Source organism: Anas acuta, chromosome Z (genome assembly GCF_963932015.1).
Source record: "Anas acuta chromosome Z, bAnaAcu1.1, whole genome shotgun sequence".
Taxonomy (NCBI): Eukaryota; Metazoa; Chordata; class Aves; order Anseriformes; family Anatidae; genus Anas; species Anas acuta.
Genome location: NC_089017.1, coordinates 7,410,318 through 7,430,678, shown reverse-complemented (window position 1 = coordinate 7,430,678; position 20,361 = coordinate 7,410,318). Strand labels below are relative to the sequence as shown.

Here is a 20,361-nt window from a genome sequence, read left to right as displayed (position 1 = left end):
GCTGTTTCAAGCCAGGCACACAAAAACTCCCAACCATCTAGGCTATGCTCCCATTCAAGCATCTCAGAAGCTTCTTGAAAACTGGCCAGGTCTGGTAAAATCTGGGTATTTGGCAACTCTGCAAATGGAGCTGCTTTACAGGGAACTCTGCCAGCTGCCTGGTGCTCCACTGCAAGTTTGGCCAACCCTACAGGAGTGGGGCGAGCAGCTCATGAGGTACCCAAACACATGCACGGAGGCCCTTCAAAAGGCATCTTGCTTTCTCCTGAGATGATAGGCCTACTAATAGACAATGAAATGCAACAGCTTATTAGTAACAGCCATCCTATTGGTCTATTGGAAAAGCGAGTATAAAACAGAAGACAAGCTGGTTCCTAGAAAAAGGTATTGTTTCGTCCTTGAACTCCAACTATCATCTGCAGGAAGCCCTGTGCATGTAAGACACTGAAGTCATGGGATGTTTCTCAACATTCAAAGAAGTGTATATCAAATAGAGAATTTGCTTTTTCAAATTAAGTGAAATTTGCTTGGTTTTACTATATATGAAATTAGTAAAGAGAAAGTAAGAAGTTTCACTTTCTCAGATGCAAAGTTTAGGATCTTCATAATTGAAATCAAACAAGAAGCATTAATTTCTGTCTCTTTAGAAGATCACCTAGTCTTTTTATTTTTGAACATGAAGGTAAAAAAGACTAAAATGTCTTTCAAAAAAATGTTACAAAAATGCACATAAGAGAACATGAATGGTATTAGTTTAAAGTCCTGTGAAAAATATAGCTAAGAACTAAAAACTGAATCATGGTACATCTCAAAGTCTAAGTGACAGGTCGTATACTCAAACCATCAGAAATTCTTTCAGTCAAGAGCCAGAAACAAACCACTGGCATGAAATGCACTCCATGGATCTCGTTTAAAAGCGTGCATAAGGTATGACTGTCAGTACAGTAATGTTTGTATGAAATATAGATTTTTTTCATGTATTGCCAAACTCTAAAATCAAAGTTAAGTATTGCTGCTCCATTGTGGAGATACAAGCAATTCCTCTCACTATACATTAACAATTGGCTCATACTGAATATAATGGAAAGTTAATTAGCCCAATTTACTATCCTGGCAGAGCATGGTTTTGCCTAACCATGCCCAGATGTTTCATTAGCATTTCTAAGAGTTAGACGAAAGTGGAAAGTAATTTTTCAGGAAATTTAATATCAACATCTCAATTGAATTATATTCATAACAATGCTGCAGGGGATAAGGGGAACTAAAAGGAGCAATCACGATTTTAACCCGAAAAGATCTTCAAGGAAGCTCTGGAAAAACAAAAGTTTTTACATCCAATCTCCCATGGAAACAAACTTTACAAGAAATTTTGAAATAAGAACCAGACTCCAGTTATCTTTTGGCTAGCAATAAAACACAGGTAGATATCTCTGCGGTTGTCTTTATTTCATCCCTAATCTGAAACCTAGAGGTTGTTACCATCTGGACTACCATAAATTGAAAACTATGATAAATGCAAGACAAATATTATTTTGTGTCAGGGATCTTATCTGGTTATTGGAACATCAATGAACTACATGGTTTGATGGTTGGACTAGATGATCTTGGAGGTCTTTTCCAACCTTAATGATTCTATGATTCTATATATTCCTAGAGAGGTTAGGATCCTCAGGCACTACATTTCTAGTAGCAGCTCCCATCCTGGTACAATTTTCAAAATAAGTAGGAAAGCATATTAGCATCCTGTAAGTGTTTGGTCAATTTCTGGAGACAACACAGTCGGTGCAAAAGAAACATCTCCCAGTGCGTGATGTTAGACTGATGATGCCCAGTATGTACACAAGAAAAAAATGTGGAGACTGCCTCAATTTCAAAGGTTTTGTGGAGGATTTGTATTATTCTGTATCAACAAAGAAAGGATGCTGTGATTCTTCTTCAATTCACAAGCACTAGACCCACCTGACAAAGTACTCTGATTTTGGAGGTAAATTAAATCATTTCTATGATTTTCTTTCTCAACCAGAACTGTATTATAACTATATATAATAAATAAATAAAAAAGCTTCCTTTAAGATAAATACTATTACATACAAGGAAACAGGGAAACAGTCCCTCTCAAAAAGCATTTAATATCTAACTTATTCTTTGAACAGTTATATCCTTTGTGCCACTCACCCCACCTCCAAATACAAGATCAAAAAGTGAGAAAGGAAAAATGAATCCTATATACAGGATAAAGTATTTGGGGATGGAATATGTTCAAATTTATTTTCAGCTCAGCCTCTGAGGCATGAACATTCTGGTTCAAATGAAAATATATCATTTCTACTGACTGCTATTGACAATAGTTTTGTGAAAGAGTCCTTAGAAAGTGCATTTGTAGAGGTTTCTAAAGCTTTTTTGTACCATTGTCAGACTCATTTTATTAAGCAACAGCTGATTCAATTGCAGTAAAAAAAAATTACAGAGACCTATTGTTTCATTTAATAGCCATAAGCATTTAATTCTAGTTCAGTACCTTGCAAAAACACGCAAACATGGCAGTGATGCACTGGCACACAGACAAAATAACTTCAGGACACGGAAGTGCTGCCATTTATACATTGTGAATCATTTCCAAACTTTTTTTTCCTTCAATAACAACAGCCGCTTCTTTAAATACCAGCCCGTTTGAACACTTGCTCTTGTGGAAAGAGTAGTACATAAATGAATCCTATCCCCTCCTGAAAAGGTCCTCCTTAAAAAGCCTTTTTGTTAGTTTAAGTGGGATTTAAACGATCAACTTCCAAATTGGAAAGCACTGTTTTGTTGTTTAAGGAAGCTGGACCAAAAAAAAAAAAAAAAGAAAAAAAACACCATCTGGCAGAATAAGACTACAATGGCAGAGTCAGATTTCCAGATAGGTTCTATTACAAATGTGCTTGGCAATAGTCTGTGCACTGTAAGTGGGAACAACAATGGGGCTGTGTCAACTTACGCCAAAGGTGGATTTGCTCCATGGCCTTAAAACTGATTTATTGTTTATAGAAATGACTGAGTCAGAGGCTGTGTGGTGGCAAGGAAAGTCAAGCAAGTCTTGAAAAAACTGTTTTGTTAGTTTGACACCTTTTTTTTTTTTTTTAAGAGGTACTGCTAGAGAGTTAAAAACTCCTGATGAAAAAATCTGTAAATACTAGCTCAAAGCAATTTATTGATACCTAGACCTCATTAATTTAAACTTCTGTATTTTGTTGCACATGGGCAAGCCACAGAGAAAAGAATCTATAGGACAGTGGCAAAAGAGGACACAGGCCAAATTTAGACAGTTATGTCCAAACCCGAGCCAGAAGTGGAGCACACTTGAGCAGGACTCAGTAGGATGACCTGTGCAGTACTCCACAGAACAGATGCAGAAAACCCTGGGCTCTTGTCTCCATGCCTCTCAGTTCAAGGATTTTATATTAAGAAGCCATTTGACTATAAAACAAAAATTTGGAAGAACCCCCTTAAGCATGAAAACTTAAGTCTTCTCCACCTTTTGTTTATGATAATTATTAAAAGGTGTGCTTCAAATAAAACACAAGCAATATCGAGAATTTTGTTTGAAGAGTTATTAAGAAAAGGACTGAATAATAAAAGACCTTAATAGAAGCAGTCACACCTTAAGAGAACAGACAACAGGCCTAACAAACCTGTACTGCAATGTGTAATTGTTTCTCCTTTTGTGCTTTCAAGCACATTCTGAAGCTTTAATCGCATTATGCAAGTTGTTATGTAATTGAATCCATCATGTTTTTCTAGTCACCTTCAGCTTAATTATGCAAACAAATGCATCGATACATACTCACAAGGATCAATAGACCACTCATCCAAAGAGCATCCTCCCCACATAGCACTGCAGACCGCTTTCTAACTAACTAGTGGCATTTGCATTTGATAGTAGCTGGTTGTCCCAATAAGACCTCTCCAGATCCCAAATCGGTCTTTCCCAGCACGAGTCTCCTACGCTCCAGGTGAGGCAGCTGCCAAATTACTACCATGCTCTTGACAAACACTACCAGACCTCAGTGCTGGGTGGCTGCTGGGTCTATGCTTCTAAGCAGAGTTTGAAAAACAGCTATGATAGACACCCCCGATTCACTGCACAGGCATGAAGCCATAGCATTGCACTGCAAACATAGGAGAAACAAGCGTACCAGTATGGAACAAATAGCTGTGTTTCATTTTGCATTTGATAACATTGCTTAGGCAACAGTATTTTGGTTTTAGAGCCTGCATGCATACACGTACACACAGAGGCCACACAAAAACAAAAACAAAAAAGACTGTAGTGGGGAAAACGCAAACAAGAGATTGCCCGTTATTAATAAGCCATAATAGGGTATACTTCTGGGTCACAATACTCTTTGGTAGCTACATCTCTCCAGATCAGTGTCATGGCTTCTACAACTGTCGGTATCTATCTTTCAAAACTGAAGCAGAAATAACTTGAGTAGATTGCTAAGTTTCCCGAAGCACCTGAAACAGAATGAGAGTTGACACACTGTGCTTCTGTAGCATACCAGTCGTATTTTCCTTCATTTTCTCTCAAGTTTTCTTTTAAACCAGTACACTAAACAATAATTAAATTAGCATAATGAACTAACAAAAACAGATCTTCACAGCACTAATTCACACATCCTAAGCAATTAGAAGTAGTTGCATCTGCGTCAGTTGTAGCTGCATCATTACTATAAATATAAGATCATGAACTTTGCAGTTGCAGTTAATGAAAGAAGGTAAGTTTTGAAATGTCTCCATGTGACAATGAAAATCATTGCACCAGATCCTTAAAGTTACAATCCCACTTCCTAGAGTCATGAGGCTTGCGTGTATTTAATAAATTTAGTCTTGCTTAGTTCCCTAGAAAAATTCGAAGTATCATATTATATGTGAAACCTGCAAAATATTGGTGTTACACTGGAAACAATCCAGCTTAAGAATCTAGCTCTGTGGTTACGTTGACTAGAAAAATGCAAGATGCTAGACATATCTTTAATTTAAAGGCTTCAATAGAAGTCATGCTTTGATTACGTCTGATTCTCCATTTCAAAAGAAAAAATACGTGCATGCAACTTTTAAAAATTAAGATCATATTGAAGTGTGGAGAAAGCCCATCTGAAGTGATTAGGGGGCATGGACTTCTGCAATAAGAAGCTGCAGGTCATTCATTATGAGTCATTGCCAGTTTCCTCAGATGCAGAACAGAAATATAACAGATGTAGAAAACTGAGACAGACCAAGCAAGAAGCAGATCATGACTCAATAAATAATCCAGAAGGTAATTCCTTGAAACTTATTATTTGGTATAAACAGCCTTTTTCTGTCTATCCCAAGACTAGAAACTGTTTTCCTTTCTCCCCGGCTATCCACAATTTTACAAAGGCTTTGATTTTCTCATGGGATGGTTTTTTTTTCATTTATCCACTTAATCATCTTCCAATGCCTTAAGAAAAAAAGTTTAAGGATAGCAATCCCATGTTGTAACTTTCTTACCGGAATCTTTTATCTTCCACAATTCAGAATGTTCACAGGAGAATAAGAATAGAAGAGGAAAATATTACACTGATTCTCAATAAAATATACTGAGGCTATGAAAGGAATCTCGTTCACTCAAAACTTTCAATGTCCAGTTTTAATCACAACAAGGAGCAGTTGCACAAGCCATTATCATCTGCAAGATTTTAAAACCCCCCATCACTGTATTTTTAGTTTCTAATGGATTATTTAGGACTAAAGATAATTTCAGTTCTGTATTGTTAAATTAATATTCATGGGAAAAAATAGCCCCACAGATTAATGCCTTTTGGAGTGTGCAATCTGTAGAGTGTCATGAAATTCCTGAGTCCCAAAATATCCTGTCCTAAAATGGCACCAGTCTGCCCAGCAGACTAGCTTCAAGTTACCTCAATAGGTTTCTGATTATGAAATGGAATTTTAAATGTAAAATGATAAATATAGAGCATCAGAAAGAAGCTTTTGAAAATATACCGTGCTTCAGGTGAAAATACCTTCATTTACAGTACAGTCCCTGGTGCGTAATTACTGTGTCATGGACATTCAAGGCCGTTTTTTTCTCCTCTATCATATTTAAATCACAAGTTTAAGTTCGACTTACGCAGTTTTGCCCTCGCTATCTTGTTTGGTGGCACTGGCTCCCTTTTTACCCAACAATGAAGCCACTTTTTCAGGATCACCATTCTCCACCGCTTGAAGTAGCCGATCATCATTCTTATTCCACTCATTGGTCTAGAGTAAAAGAAGAAGGGAGAAACATTATTAGTACTAGTGCCCAGGCTTCCCTGAATGATCCTACACATACTTGACACATTTGGAAGCTGAAACAAAAGCCCAAACCAAAAAGACATGGAGAAAGCTACATAAAATAAAGTTGCAATCCATGTTGCACAGGCTCCCTAGAACTCAATGGCTCAAGCCAGGAACTAAGTAACCACTGAAGATGACCTCTAACATAGGAACTCTATAGAAGAACTGTGCAGATACAAACCCATTTGTTCTCACTTTCTTTAAAAGAGTTCTCCTTCACTTCCCTAGAAGCAGGAGAGTCGTAGTTTCTCTTTTGGAGATGCGCTGGCGCCATGAAACCTTCATCACGTACATCATGTGGATAAGCAATGAGCTGTCTCATCTGATTCACACCTCACCTTATCAACCCAGGTCAATCAAAACTTTCCATATTCAAGGCTTTCCCCAGCTCACGGTTTAACAGGAGAGATTAACAGGTTAAGAGTCTTCCCCTTGCTGGCTGTAATTAGTTTTCATGAGCTTTTAACCTGCCATGTTTGCCTTAAAAACAAAGGAATCAACCCAAGATAGACAGTACATCTATATCAGTACTGAAAGCAAAAGATGACCGCCCTGTATTTAAACCTTTCCAAATCCACTGCGTCTTTTTAATCATTCTCATCAGCTGAATTAATGAAAGGACACTATTTCCTAATGTGATGATTCCCCTTCCCATTCCCAATTCTCAAGGCAGGGCCTATTTCCTCTACCAGATTACCAACCAGGATCTAGCAAATTACTAAGAAAACAGAGTAACTTTTTGTATCCCATGTAATTACAGCAAAAATAGCTCTGAAAATGAGTGAAAAGTTGCACCCATGCTTTCTAGCTTGGACTCACAACAAGGTACAGTTTTCAGTAAGAGCATCTAGTTCACGTGCAATTAAAAGCTGCTTTTAGATTAGCTTGAAACCCTGCTACACTCAAGAGAGCATCTTCAACAGATTATGGCTTTCTCTTTGACATCAGTCAGCTCATCTCCAGCATGGCTGTCTATTCAACAGCACTGGATTTCTACACAAACAATTTTGGCAAAGACTGAATTCCTATTAATATGCTCCTTGAGAAATATTCAGCTTGAAGAGCACTTTGTTCTGACACTTTGCACAGATTTTTTTTTTCCTGTTAGCTGAACAAAATGTTTGATACTTTTCCGTCTGGACTCGTGAGAAAATATGTATGAAGTGCACATTGATACAAACCAACTCTGCAGGCTCCGCACACCCTGAATAGCAGAAGGGAAAGAAAGTGTTCCACCTTGCTGGTTGTTTAAAAAAAACAGATTAAAAAATAAAACAAACACATATTGGGATGAGAATGCAGTCCAATCAGGAAAGTAGTAGTTGAAAGAACAACACCTGAAACCAAGAGTATGAATGCCAGCTCTGCCAAAGGAGGTGGCATGCAGAAGACAAAGAGCAAATGCAGTTTGATGGCAGTGTTTTGACTGGTGGGTAGATGTACATCAAGCAGGTTGCGTTCTTTACTCTTACACCACTGGAATAAACCTCTGCAGTTTCCAGAGCATTAGTTACATCTGCAAAAAATGATGTTTCCCCTAGCAATATTTATACTCCATAGCAATGAGTGCCCTTCCAAGCAGCAAGCTCCACCTAAAATGAAACTCATTGCATATTCTTCATTTGGGGATTTTCATGCTTTTAAAGGGAGCCTACTATTAAAAACAGATGTTAAAAAGAAGGATATTACTGTTAAATAAAATGCTTTAAAATTAACATGCTTTGTTTGTCAGCATATTATGCCTTTTGTTTTGGACTTTATCCTGTTTCTAGGTTTGTTTGTTTTATTGTTATTTGCAGTCATATGAGATACTTAAATACAAGCTATTTGATCAGTCACCCACAAATCACCACAATGACTGCAAAGCATTAGTAGCACCTAACTCCTACATAAATTATTTATTTATTTAATCCTGGAAAAGAGGAGATAGCAGGTAACATGATGATCTACACACGTCTAACCTAATACCTCTACTTGAAAAAGAAATACAGTACCTAATTTAAGATTTTCTCATGGCCTGAAATAACCAGTTTACTACTGAAACATGAAACTGAGTAAACTACAGGAAAATGTGAAGATTAATGCTTGCAGAAAATCCATAGCAAAACAGCTTTCAGCAGGGCATTCACTTTTTTAGTGCAAAAATGACCATGTCTTCCAGAAGTAGCTGCATGGGTACTTCTTTAATATTCATCTTTTAAACTGAAAAAAAATGACATATAATCCTATATCCAGTATTCTGGTATCAGCATGCAAGCACACTAATGCCAAGCCCCAGGTTTAAGATATAAGTCTATTTCCCTCTGGACAGGCTTTGATAACCATATCCCTGTCTGTAGTTACACTGTCATTAACATTCCAGAGCCAAGAGAAACCAACACAGCCAGGTCCCAAATTATGCCTCAGTATTTATATAGCGTGGAAGCAGCACCTGGGAGATTTAACATTGAATGGCGAAGCCTGGAGCATTCTGAAAGCAATTCTAATGTTGCGCAATGATGCCATGTTCATGCCAAAAGCAAAACATTTTATGACATATGGTATTAGTCTCTTAAAAGAACAGAATCTTTATTTCATTTTTACTGTAGTTTCCAACCATGCTTGTTTTGATTAAAAAAAAAAACAAACACACTCACACAGCTAGAGAAAGATTTAACAGTGCCTCATTTCAACAAATGCTTCCTATTTATCTGTACCACTAAACAGAATCCCTTGTCTCTATGAATTAAACAGACCCAAACTTGGACAAGCTGTTAGGTAAAGTGGTCTCTCACGAGGAGCCTGAAAACAGTCATTTATATCAGATCCATCTCAGTGTCAAGGAAAGGCTATCAGCGTACATTTCCGTGTTTTTCATGCAAAGATAGTAATTCTTTTTCCTGTTCAGAGGACAATTGCAGAGGCTGGAGGCTAGAACAGGAAGTTCTGTATTTGGTAATCATTTTAGACACCCCTTTTTTCAGGGTACTAATTCTGTATTTAATTAGTACCCCATCTTCTAAGCACTATGACTCAGAATTGTTAAAGGAATGAATAATTTTAGAGACTGCCATATACCTAATCAGCTTACATTAGTTTTTCCAATTGCATGTTTTCAGATTTCCTTAGTGATTCTATAACATCTTTAATATTATCATATTGGCTCTTTTGTTTTTCTCCTGGAATACAAAAGGATACATGTAGTTTCTCTTCACCACTGTACAGCAGAGTTATGCTCATTTAAAAATTAGTTGTATTAAAAATAGTTGTGTTCCTTGAAACATGCTTAAAGTCATCAGGCTGTATTGCCCATATAAAAGTTATGCATCTTTCTATTAAAGCAATAAGGATCCCATTTGAGGGTGTCAATAAACATGTCACTATTGTAAATGAAAAGCCCATTTTCTATTCAAGCTCTCTTATACACATTTAACAGAATTATATACATTTAACTATAATGTGAGTTACATAAATCTATTTATAGACCTCATTTTTTTCCTGCAAAATAAAATCAGGGATACATCTGTCCACATAAACAAACAACTATGCAGACATCAACGGTTGCTTAAGTATTCCTCTGATATGATTCAACTGTTTTTTCTTCTTCTGTACGCTCAAATCAGCAGCTTTGTACAATGAATGCATTCCAGAAGCTAAAGGTAGAGCTAATAAAGGCTTACAGCAGGCTTTCAAAAACAGTTGTTCCTGTAGGAAATTGTAGCCCTACTATCAAAAAAAAAAAAAAAAAGAGAGAAAAAGGAAAAAAAAGAAACACACACGCAAAAAAAAAAAAAAAAAAAAAAGCACAGAAGAAGGAACCTATGCACTAGAAGGAAAGAGAATATGTACCCAGAAATAGTGTCCCCTCCCCAGGGTTGGAAGCAAGTTGGAGGCATTTAAGTTGGTGAGATTTTCACAGTGGTACCTCATAATATTAGCCTGGTTTTGACCCCACAAGTCACACAAATAACCACCAAAGACTTGGAAGGTAACTTCTGCCAGTACAATAAAAAATACAGGTAGTCCCAAACACAGCTACTATTGCTAACTAAATGTTTCTAAAAGCCACCTTAAGCTGCCATTTATTGTGCAGCACCACCATTTGTTAGTCCAGGAAAACGTGCACATGGGAGACAGATGCTCTTTGACCAAGGTCACTGGAAGGACCAATGCAGCCAGCATAACTAGAGACCTTAACTTCTTAAACCCTCTGCATCAAGCTTAGGCCACAGCAACCCCACAAACCATCCCGTCCCACTTATCCAGGCAGCCCAAATGTTTCTGTAAGGCTCTTTTGTTCAGCTGCCCCACATCCTGCCTGCTCTATCGCAGGACTTGCTCAGCACCAACTCCTTGCTTTTATCCACAGACACAGCTTTCACGTTTCAGCCAGGCAGCACTGACAGCACCATGCAGCAAACAGCCCCTGGGAAGTTTCAGTCCTGTCACCGCCACTCTTTCAGGTAGCATAAATGGATGTTTCCTGTTCTGTCAGAGATGCCCAGACACGTATTGTTCTGAGCAAGCCCATGTAGGGCACCAGCTCCAGGTTAGCACAGAATAGCAGCAGTGTCTCTTGAGCATAGCATCAGAGCAACAAAAATGTAAGACTCAAGCAGTTAAGCAGATACTTTTCATCAGCATTAGAGCCAAAGGGGATTTTTTTTTTTGTTTGTTTGAAGAGTGTTGCAAATATGCAAATTAGCCAATTGAGTAACCTGTACAGCATGACACATGGTGCTACATGCAAATAAAAAACTGAGCTCAGCATGAAGGCAAACACATGCATGTAATTAAGTTGGCAGAATCAGCACAGAAAAGACTGCACATGTGGGGTTTCTTTATCCCTTCCTCAGCAAGCTCAAGTCCCCCCAAACAATTAACATTCTGCAATAACAATGGTTTGTAAACACATGCAAAACTCAGCTGATGAAACACACATTTCAGCTTCATATAAACAGAATCAGTATTCCACATTGTACTTCTTCAGCTGCTTTTTCCCCTAGTTGAATTTTTAAGTATCAGCACACTGTTCAGCTTAGGAACATTTTTAGGAACCTTACAAAGAAGTTGGCAGGACACAGCTAGCCAAGCTCAGGAGGGAAAGCCACTCCTGCACACAGCACTGTCAGATCAAGGTTAATTGAGTGCGGCAGAAGGCAGAAGGGAACTGATTGACTTGATTTATACTATCAGTTTATGATTACTTATTAAAAAGGGCATAGTACTGAAGCCAAAAGCAGAGTGAGGGCAGTACCTTCAATGACAATCTTCAGGACAGGTATAGCTGTCCAAACCACAGCTTCATCAGCCACAGACACACACTTTTTTTTTTTCTGCAAACCTAGAGATTATCAGTACTTGCAGCCATTGAATCAAGGAGTTACTACATGGGGCAGGAGCTGCCCATTATAAATCCTTTGCTATTGGGATCACATGGAGTATATTTAGCTGTCAATTTGTTTTGAGTCCGAAGATAAACCTTCATGTCGAAGCCTATGTTTTCCTAGTTAAAATAGCTAATGCAAACTTTAAGCATTGTTTTGTTCCTCTGACGCAAAGTGAACATTTTCCTTTCCAGAAGAAAAGCTCAAGAATTTAAAAAATGTTTAAGAAAGATACTTTCTTAATTTCCTTCATGACCACATCAGGATATTAAACCTCAATTGTCTTGAGATTAGCAGTAAATGTCATGCAAGAAATGACAACATATAACAAGAGGTGAGTTCTACTTAGCACTTGTACACAGTGTTTCCCATTTGCAAAGACCCGAGCAAACATTAACTGGACAACAACTGCTTCTTTATCTTTGGCATGCAGCCTACAGGAGATGGTTTAAATGACCTTGCATTGTTGCAAACCTACTGGAGGCAAAGTTATGTTATCTCTGCTGAAATCAGAACCGCAGGGAAACCAGGAGTAGCAAATTGAAATTCCTGATAACTTCAAACTCAGCAACTTGCTGTCTGAAAAGGAAAGGAATACTTAAGGACTGCCATGCAATTGTTTGTGAAGCCAAAGACGCTGAACACCACTGCATCACAAGGTCACCCACAGAAGTGTGTGTGCTAGAGTTCCCAAGAGAGTCTTAAAAACAAGAACAATTCTATTGTAGGGAATGCATTTGCTAGACAAAACATCCCTCAAAGTTAAAACACCAGATGATGGCTTTTTCTCAAAAGAATGGCTTATCTGAAAACATTTAACCCAGGAGTCTGATAAGTGAGTAAGTAGCTTATACCTTTCCCAGCCTTCCATCCCCAAGACCAAATAATTGGTCACTAGCAAACTTACATGGTGCAGTGGAAGAGTGGCAAGATGTTGTTCAACTTACCAGCAACAGCTTGTCCAAGTCTGTTGCAGCAGCTCCCAGGACATCTGGAGCTTACCAGATGCCAGAAGCTGCTGCCTACAAGGCCTCTTTCAATTGCTGTGGCTCCAGCTCTTTCCTGAACCTTTCAAAACCTGCCCAGGGGCCGCGCATGTCAGCAGTGCCACCGCAAGCTGACTTCTGCTGCACTGCACTCCACTGAGGTAGCACCCTGAACAACTCTGCCAAAAGATGCTATGTTCATTAACTTTACCACAAATAAGGTCCTGACCTCCAATTAAGTTGTCAAAAAAGTAAAGTGTGACAATGGCTTTGAAAGTAATTCATAGCGATATTATCTATACGTTACTAATTGCTACACCAGAAAGTCTGTTTCAGCTTCGCTTGTCCATCTGTATTCCCTACTTGAGGTGACTGACAGCTAGTAACATTAATTATATTTATATAAGCAGATAAAGCATTTATTTAAAGGTGGAAACAGCAGCAGCAATGCAAGTAACCTGTGAACCTTCTACAATAAAAAGCATTACTCCATTGCTCTCTTGCTCCTTGTGCTACTCTGCTTCATTGGAATGACTGCCTATACAACATGCACAAGGCCTGTTTAATATTGGAGACTGTATTTGTGTCAGAGCATAAATTCAATTTGAAAAGTAGATAAAAACCACCATGGAGAATGCAGGAAGCAGATGGAGTGCATGAACCACCAATGTTAACAAAGGACTAATGGTAGCTTGTCAGTAAACCTTGATAATTATGCATTCATTGGGTAGCTTCTGTGAATAAAGAAGTGATTATTATCCAAGCAAACCATTTTTTCTTGCTGAACCCCAGAATAATACAACTGAACCACAAGTCACTCAGCAGGGCACTTTTATCAGCCAGTAGGACTGCCTGGAAAGTCTCCAGGCAAAGGGGGACTAAAAGCTGTGAAATGAAAGGGTCTTTTACCAGCAGAGAACGGGAAAGATGACCCGACTGAAATGGCCATCTGAAACTGCAAGTTTGTGGAGGGGAACGACTAAGAAACAAAGATGTTGTTGAGAAAAAGTTAGTGTGGTCTTTGCTTAAATCATGACTTGCAATTTGCAGCTGGCTGTGAGCTGTGCTCCAAGAATGCTCAAGAGGGTAATGAAAACGGAGAAAAAAAAAAAGAAAAAAAAAAAAGCATTGAAGAGTTTGCCGTTTAGCTGAGATAATTGCATATACTATTGTTAATTTCTTGTTATTTTTGACAAATTTATATGCAGAGTAGCCATGAGGTCAGTGTAGGGAATGTACACAATTAATAGTGCAGAAATCAGTATGTGCACAACTAGTAATGCAGAAATCAGTGGCTCTTCATAGCTTAACTGTGAGATTTCATTTCTGTAACAGTAAAACAGTGAAGAGGTTGAGCCTAGAAACTCTGCAAGGGTGGCCAAGAGAGTGACATAGTCCAGCCAAGCCAGATCAGGGAAATGGCTGGCCCACGTCTAGCAAACCTAGCAGCACATGGTGGAATTCTAAGCAAGCTGGGAGGCACACAAAGTCTCAAGTGCTGCTCATTTCACTTCCTAGTAAAGGCCACAATGTATTTTTCCTTCCAATACCACTTAAATACCTTTTAACAACATAAAGGAAATCAATCTCCGCATTTGAGGAACAGCAAGATTTCCTGTTAATGTTACGTCTAGGCACATCAGGTCTTTTATTTTCTTTTAAGCAATTACTGTTTTCAAGTAACCAATTACTTTCCAGTGGAGATAAAGGACAAGTGATGTGCAAAAAGCTCACTTTGTTCTAATGTCTAGCATGTGGTAAGAAAAACTACACTGAAATCATCAGTAACATGTAGCCAGAACACTGGCAATGTGTGGAACTACTGCCCATTATTTATCACCTCACATCACCAATACAGCAACTGGAGATTTATCTTTACTTTCAGATAGGGAAGGATGTAGCAGTAACCACACCACATGCAACTGATCATTCTCTGTAGCACAGAAGAAAGTAAAGCCAAGAATTAATTGTGGATATTATAATAAATAAAACAATGTTTATCTTTACACAGTAAAGTAACGCAAGGGATCTTAAAAAAAAAAAAAAGTCAAATCAATCCTCTTTGAAGTGATCATCTCCCACTGTTCTGCCTTTTCCCATAGCTTTAAAGATCTGAGCTACAGTGAACATGAACTCAGATTATTGTTGTTCTCATCTTGAAGTCATTCAGTAAAGGTTACTAAAACCAAACTACAACTAATAGATCGTTGTTTGCTGCCAAGCACATGGCAGTCCCTCAAAAAAAATCCATGGGGTGTCAGAACACACACAAAAAAAAAAAAGCCTCTCCAATTGTTACTCAAAGACCACAGAGAATCCTCAGGTCTTCCTTCTGCTTTAAAAATAATAATAATAAAATCTATAAATAAAACTGACTTTCATCATTACAGGCCTGGTGAAGACTGCTTTCTCGCAGTTTTAAGACCAAAGAACTACTGAATCAACAGATTTTAGCTAAATATCAAGGTCAAATTGCAACTCACAGTAAGGACATTCAGTCTTTCAAGTCTTCAGGATTTCTGTTGCACAACTGCTTCACGCTCAGTTGGGAAAAAGAAATCATGAGATTTAACGTGAAATTGGTTAGGCAATCTAATCTCACTTTTTATCTGCTAAGTATTTTTCAGTGATAAACAGGCTACAGGATACAGGGACACTGCCAACTATCTGCAAGCAAAGCTTGTTTTGTTTGTTCAGCTATTGTGTTGACTATCTTGCTTTCTGCAATACTGTGCTGGACACAATGGTCTCTGAGGACCAGAGCATGCCTAATGAGCAGGACATAGTTCTAAACTTTCTGGAGTTGAGACAGTGATCAGAACAACCTGCCAGCTTTCAACATCCAATGCTGTATACATACCACTTCCTTAATGGATTTGTTTTTACATTCAGCACCACCTATATTTTGGTTAGTATCTGAGCTGACTACATCTACTCAAATCTTTAGTAACATCTTTCAGTTTCTGTTGATGACTGAATTTAGCAGAGGCAACCAGTGCTTGACGCATATTCCTGCTTCCAGATGAGCAAAAGGACATCTATCATGCTGGAACATGCTCAACTGCAACATTACCTCATTTGCTAGGACTGGCACTTTGTAGACCCATGACTCCGTGTTTCCTCCTGCCTACTGCTGAACCTCTCCAACCATTGTTCTTCTTGCCACTTCTACAAAGAGATGATTTTTTTTACGAGTTTTAGGGCTGTTGCCCTTTTTTCTCTCTGTTATTCTGTAAAGGGGAACAGAGACACAAAGGCTAATTGTGAAGTCTGCAGACAAAGAAAAAAAAATCTTCAATACTAAACAGAATCACAGAGTCAAGAGTCACATGAACTGTCTACATGACACCAACAGCTCGCAGTGAAAGCTGTTTCCATTGTTTTCATTTTGTTTTTCTGCTAGCAAGACTGCAGTAGATTACTTGACAAAACTCTACCATCTTAATATCATCCAAACATACCAGAAAACATCATAAATTTAAAAAACAGCTCACACTATTTTGGATACCTTTTTAATTGCCATTGTAGGAAGCAATACAATTTCAAAATTCATAACAAAATTGATATTAAAAATCTCAACATTATTCAGCATAGAAAAACAGTCTATTTATAGCTGAATTTGCCCTTCTTGTAATGGACATATCCACTGTTACTGGGTTATAGCCTTCTATTCTGAAACCCAAGACAGGGCCAAAGAAAACACAGTACACACATAGAAACAAATCCCTATGCCAAGAAGTTATTTTGTTTGGAGTCTTTAAGAGCTCAGCTCAATCTCTAAAAGCACTTCATGGCTACAAAAGAAGGCAAAAATGTTTCACTGTCTGTCTGATCTTCAATAGGCCACTGACGGATACTTGTGTCATGGATTGACCTCTAGGTCTAATACTTGTCAGGTCTCCAAAATCAAATATTAAATCAGCTAAGCTTTTCTTGCTGCTTTAACTTCTATGGGTGCAATGAAGGATAATCTGAGAGTCACAGGGAAGTTACACCTACAATTCTTTCCAAATTTCTCAAGTCCTACTGGGAATGTAAGCAATTGTTTTTGCATGAAAACAAGATCCAGTTCAACAGCCAGAGAAGAGTATGTGAGATTTCACACCACCACATCTTCCCACGTTGTTTATCCTCCACATCACGTGCACTGACAATCAGACAAGGCTTTTATGCGTCAGATCCTCTGTGCACAGAACATCAACTGCCCACGCATGGCAGGCCTCAAGAAAAAGGAGGGAAAGAGCAGGTGGGCACTCACCCCGTTTCCTTCCCTTGGTCCTCATCTGCAGAAGGAGCTCCCTTCTGTGCAGAGTTGAATAATAACACTCATCCTCCTTACGTAGATCTTCTGTTTGCCTGGCACAGATGGCCTCACCTTTCATCTGATCAGGGCCGCAGCTAGCACCCCATCTATCAGGCACCCTGTGGAAATTGAGCTATTTGCCCCACGCTAGTGGTGGAGTTTAGCACTTGCCCCTTCAAACAGCAATTGAGCCATCTGCTGCCTGACACAACTTCCTGGATCAGTACTAATGGGCCAGTCTATATGCAAAGAATCCTTTGTTCTTATCTAAATACTCATATCCACGTGAAATTTACTCGAGCACTAAGTGCTATCTCTACCAAGCTCTTGCTCATTTGGATAATCTGCATCTCAGTGAACACACCAGGATTAATCACACAAAATGACAGAAATCACAATCTGCGCCATTTTTGTTGTTGTTAAAAAAGATTCACTCATCTCCTATTAATTAGTCCTACGCTGGATTATATTGGCATGCCACAGTCTATTTACTCTTATCAGAGGTAAGTGCTGCCAATGGTTCCACCACATAGCCTTGATCGTGCTCTGTGAGGAATACTGTTGTTGTTACATTTAGAAACCCTCCCAGGGCTGTCTAGCTTTTACTGTGATTTTCTTCAAAAGCTTCACACACAGTTCCTATATTAACAGAGATCAGCAGCTTAACTACCCAGAGGTTTTCACCTTTCCAGTACAAAGTCACAGTGAATTAAATTGCTACAATGAAAAGACACACAAAGCAAAAAATCCTTAAGGGCAGCACAGTCCCAGGGTCTGAGAAGAAAGACCACACAATCCCATGTACAGTGGGTCTGCTGTGCTACAAGTCCATTTTCCATCATCAAAAACATCCCTGTTACAGTTAGAACTTCTTCATCAGAGCACACAGAGGTACTGACATGAGGAAGAAGAGTGTCTGGTAATAATACCAATCTTATAAAAGATTTTGCTAAGCCACCATTCCCCTTTGATGCTTACAAGTAGAGCACTCAAACACCTTGAGATGTACCCACTCTCCACTACATTTTGTTTAATCTACAAACTTTTCAGGTTGCAAATGCACACCATGGCTATGCTGGATTCTGTACAGAATATCTAATGCAACAACTGTGAATGAATAGATGCTAAATTCAGACTGCTCCCAAGAGCGAATGGCCAGTCATCAGTAAGTTATTTCTTATCCTCTTCAAAACATGCTTTTTGAAAATTTATGTGAGAAGGTGGAAGGAGAGAGAAGAGGAGATCAAGGATGTTTAACAGATTTCAAGTCTTCAAAGAAGAGATAACACCTAAAAGCTTTGTATGTCATGAGCAAAGTGCAAAGAAAGTGTTATTTGTTAAGAATTTGCATTACATACCTTTCTACTTCAAGAGACATGAAAACCAAGTTGACAAACAATACAAGCGTCCTTTTTGTATCCTCTAACAGCATCTTCAAGAGATTCAGTAATAATTGCAAAGAATTGTATAAATAAGTTGAAAACGGGGTAGTTTTCATTGCCAGAAACAGCAGAAAGTTTCCAAATTTTATGGGTTAAAAAAAGCCAATAAATTTAACAGTCTTTTGAAGATGTTAGTATAATCCTTCCAAAACTGAAGAGAACAGATGACTCAACCATATGGCTAAGTTCCACTAAAATTCTGTCTCGTAATCATAAAACATGATGTAATGTAGCTTGGTCCCAGGAGAAGGGAAGGCGTTAGACATGTGTGACATGCACAAGCATTCCCTATATCCATCTGGCTAGCTAGTTTAAAAAGGTAATACACAAATAATTAGGGTTTTTTAGAAGTCTCCAAGATAAATATTCTCAAATCTTTTATTGGAAAAGGAATAAGTATTGCTTTTCAAATCTAAATCAATGCATCAGACATTATTGTTACAAACAGTGCTCATCTAAACATGTACAGTGAAGTAGTTGCTACACCTTTCCACAACAATGTGTCTTTTAGAAGGTTTACCATTATAAACTCTGAAATCAATCTGTGCTGGATTACTACCTCAGTCTTAATGAGTATGAAGAGTTTAAAGGACTATTTGCAAATCAAAAGAAACTTCCCTTTTAAAAGTATCTAGGGAAGGTGAAAGAATACACATCAGCTAAGAATACATACACACTGAGTGGCAAAGAATATTATCTTCTGCATTAGGTAAAGGTTGAATTGAAATAACTGCTAAGAAAAATCAGAGCCATCAGCTCTGACAGGTAAAATAATCATTAAATATAATAATTTCCAAATCATTAAAATAGTTAAAAAATAATAATTTCCAAATCATTAATCACCCAACTATACACAACATCGATACCATTGTAATTCAAGTGTTCTACAATCACCTGGTATTAACAGTGACCACTCAGTACATGGTTCTAACTCTGGCCCTCATTATATTTGGGACTCCACTTTAGCAGGTATGCACAGATGTCTTAGCATGTAATTTCTAACAGCTCTATAAAAACCTCCACTTTTTATTGTGTGCAGTTCAAATTTATCTAGGATTTGAGTCCAGGCTACTAGAAAAAGACCAATTCCAGAAAGAAAAATAAGGAAAAAGTGACAAGCAGCAGTAGTTTCCTCTCTCAATGGTGACAAAATTGGCAACGGAAAATTACTGGGGGCTGGAATATAGCAACAATCATTCTAAAACCTGTCTGAAACCACTGTGCTACAATACCCCCCAGCAGAAACAGGGCCCAAGCAGCCATTACGGTGAGCATCCTTTTTCCTATGAGCACGCACACTTAAACTGTAGAGAAAGAGCAGAAACTGATAGGCCAACTGGTTACACAAGTGACCCATTAAAGAGTTCCAAGCTTCCTGACTCTCCACCCAAGCCCTAACAAATCAAGAAATGTTAGAAATCAACAGGTAAGGCATAAAGAAAACAACAATCAGTATGGACTGTATACCAACCATACATCTCTAAAATGCTATTAGAGCTGGAAGAGGTTCAAACGTGCAAATATGATCCAAAATGGTATCTGTATCAAGAACAAATTGGCCGTGATGCCTCAGTCTCTAAGGTAGATGAGTTAAGGGAGACAGGAAATCAACAAACTCATCAGTAACATGGACAAGATGGGTGGGGATCAACTGTTGTCTTTTTTGGCACAACGAGGGAACATCAAACAAAAGTGGGACCAGGTCATAAAGAAAAGAAAGTCAACAGCAGCCTTGTGGAACTCCTTTCAAAGGATGTTGCAGTTGCAAGACATTTATGGGGTTTCAAGAAGGAACTGGTCACATATTAGCTAGAAAGATTCAGTAGAGGTATTAGGCCCTTAATCTGGAACCCTTAATCTGGGACCCTTAATCTGAAACAGTACTGTTATTTTGCTAGCAGAAATCTGATTCAGCCCTG

The 20,361-nt window shown here is 38.3% G+C and overlaps 1 protein-coding gene across 6 annotated transcripts in view; it reads right to left on the bottom strand.

Annotated features, from left to right (window-relative positions):
* Positions 1-20,361, bottom strand: part of RAI14 (retinoic acid induced 14) — an 86,038-nt gene that overhangs the window by 30,267 nt on the left and 35,410 nt on the right. For all 6 annotated transcript variants that reach the window (XM_068666023.1, XM_068666020.1, XM_068666025.1 and 3 more), the window contains exon 3: positions 6,137-6,267. In XM_068666023.1, coding sequence (XP_068522124.1) covers positions 6,137-6,267 — 131 coding nt within the window. The remainder of the gene's footprint in view (positions 1-6,136; positions 6,268-20,361) is intronic.